Source organism: Haliaeetus leucocephalus, unplaced genomic scaffold (genome assembly GCF_000737465.1).
Source record: "Haliaeetus leucocephalus isolate CR32 unplaced genomic scaffold, Haliaeetus_leucocephalus-4.0 Scaffold188, whole genome shotgun sequence".
NCBI classification, from domain to species: domain Eukaryota; kingdom Metazoa; phylum Chordata; class Aves; order Accipitriformes; family Accipitridae; genus Haliaeetus; species Haliaeetus leucocephalus.
In genome coordinates, this window is record NW_010972624.1 from 187,563 (window position 1) to 187,831 (window position 269).

At 80.7% G+C, this 269-nt stretch overlaps 1 protein-coding gene across 1 annotated transcript in view; it reads left to right on the forward strand.

Moving 5' to 3' along the window:
* Positions 1-269, forward strand: part of ALG1 (ALG1, chitobiosyldiphosphodolichol beta-mannosyltransferase) — a 19,800-nt gene that overhangs the window by 9,729 nt on the left and 9,802 nt on the right. The window contains exon 2 of the mRNA XM_010565253.1: positions 20-178. Coding sequence (XP_010563555.1) covers positions 20-178 — 159 coding nt within the window. The remainder of the gene's footprint in view (positions 1-19; positions 179-269) is intronic.

Genomic DNA, 269 nt, shown 5'->3' on the forward strand with positions numbered 1-269 from the left:
CCCCCTCCCCGCTCCACAGGAGGAGGCGGCGGCGGGGCGGGCGCCGGGCCGGGGCGGTGTGCGGGGGTCGCTCCTCTGACGGGCCTCTCCCATCTGGCAGAGACTAGGCCGCACGGCGACGTGCTGCGGAGCGGGAAGATACGGCTGGTGCCCGTGGCGGACCTGCGGGGGCTGCGAGGTGGGTGCGGGACGGCTCCGGCTCCGGCTCCCGGCCCCGCCGGGCGTCCTCGGCCCGGAGCTGCGGGGGAGCGGGTCGCCGGGGCCGGGCC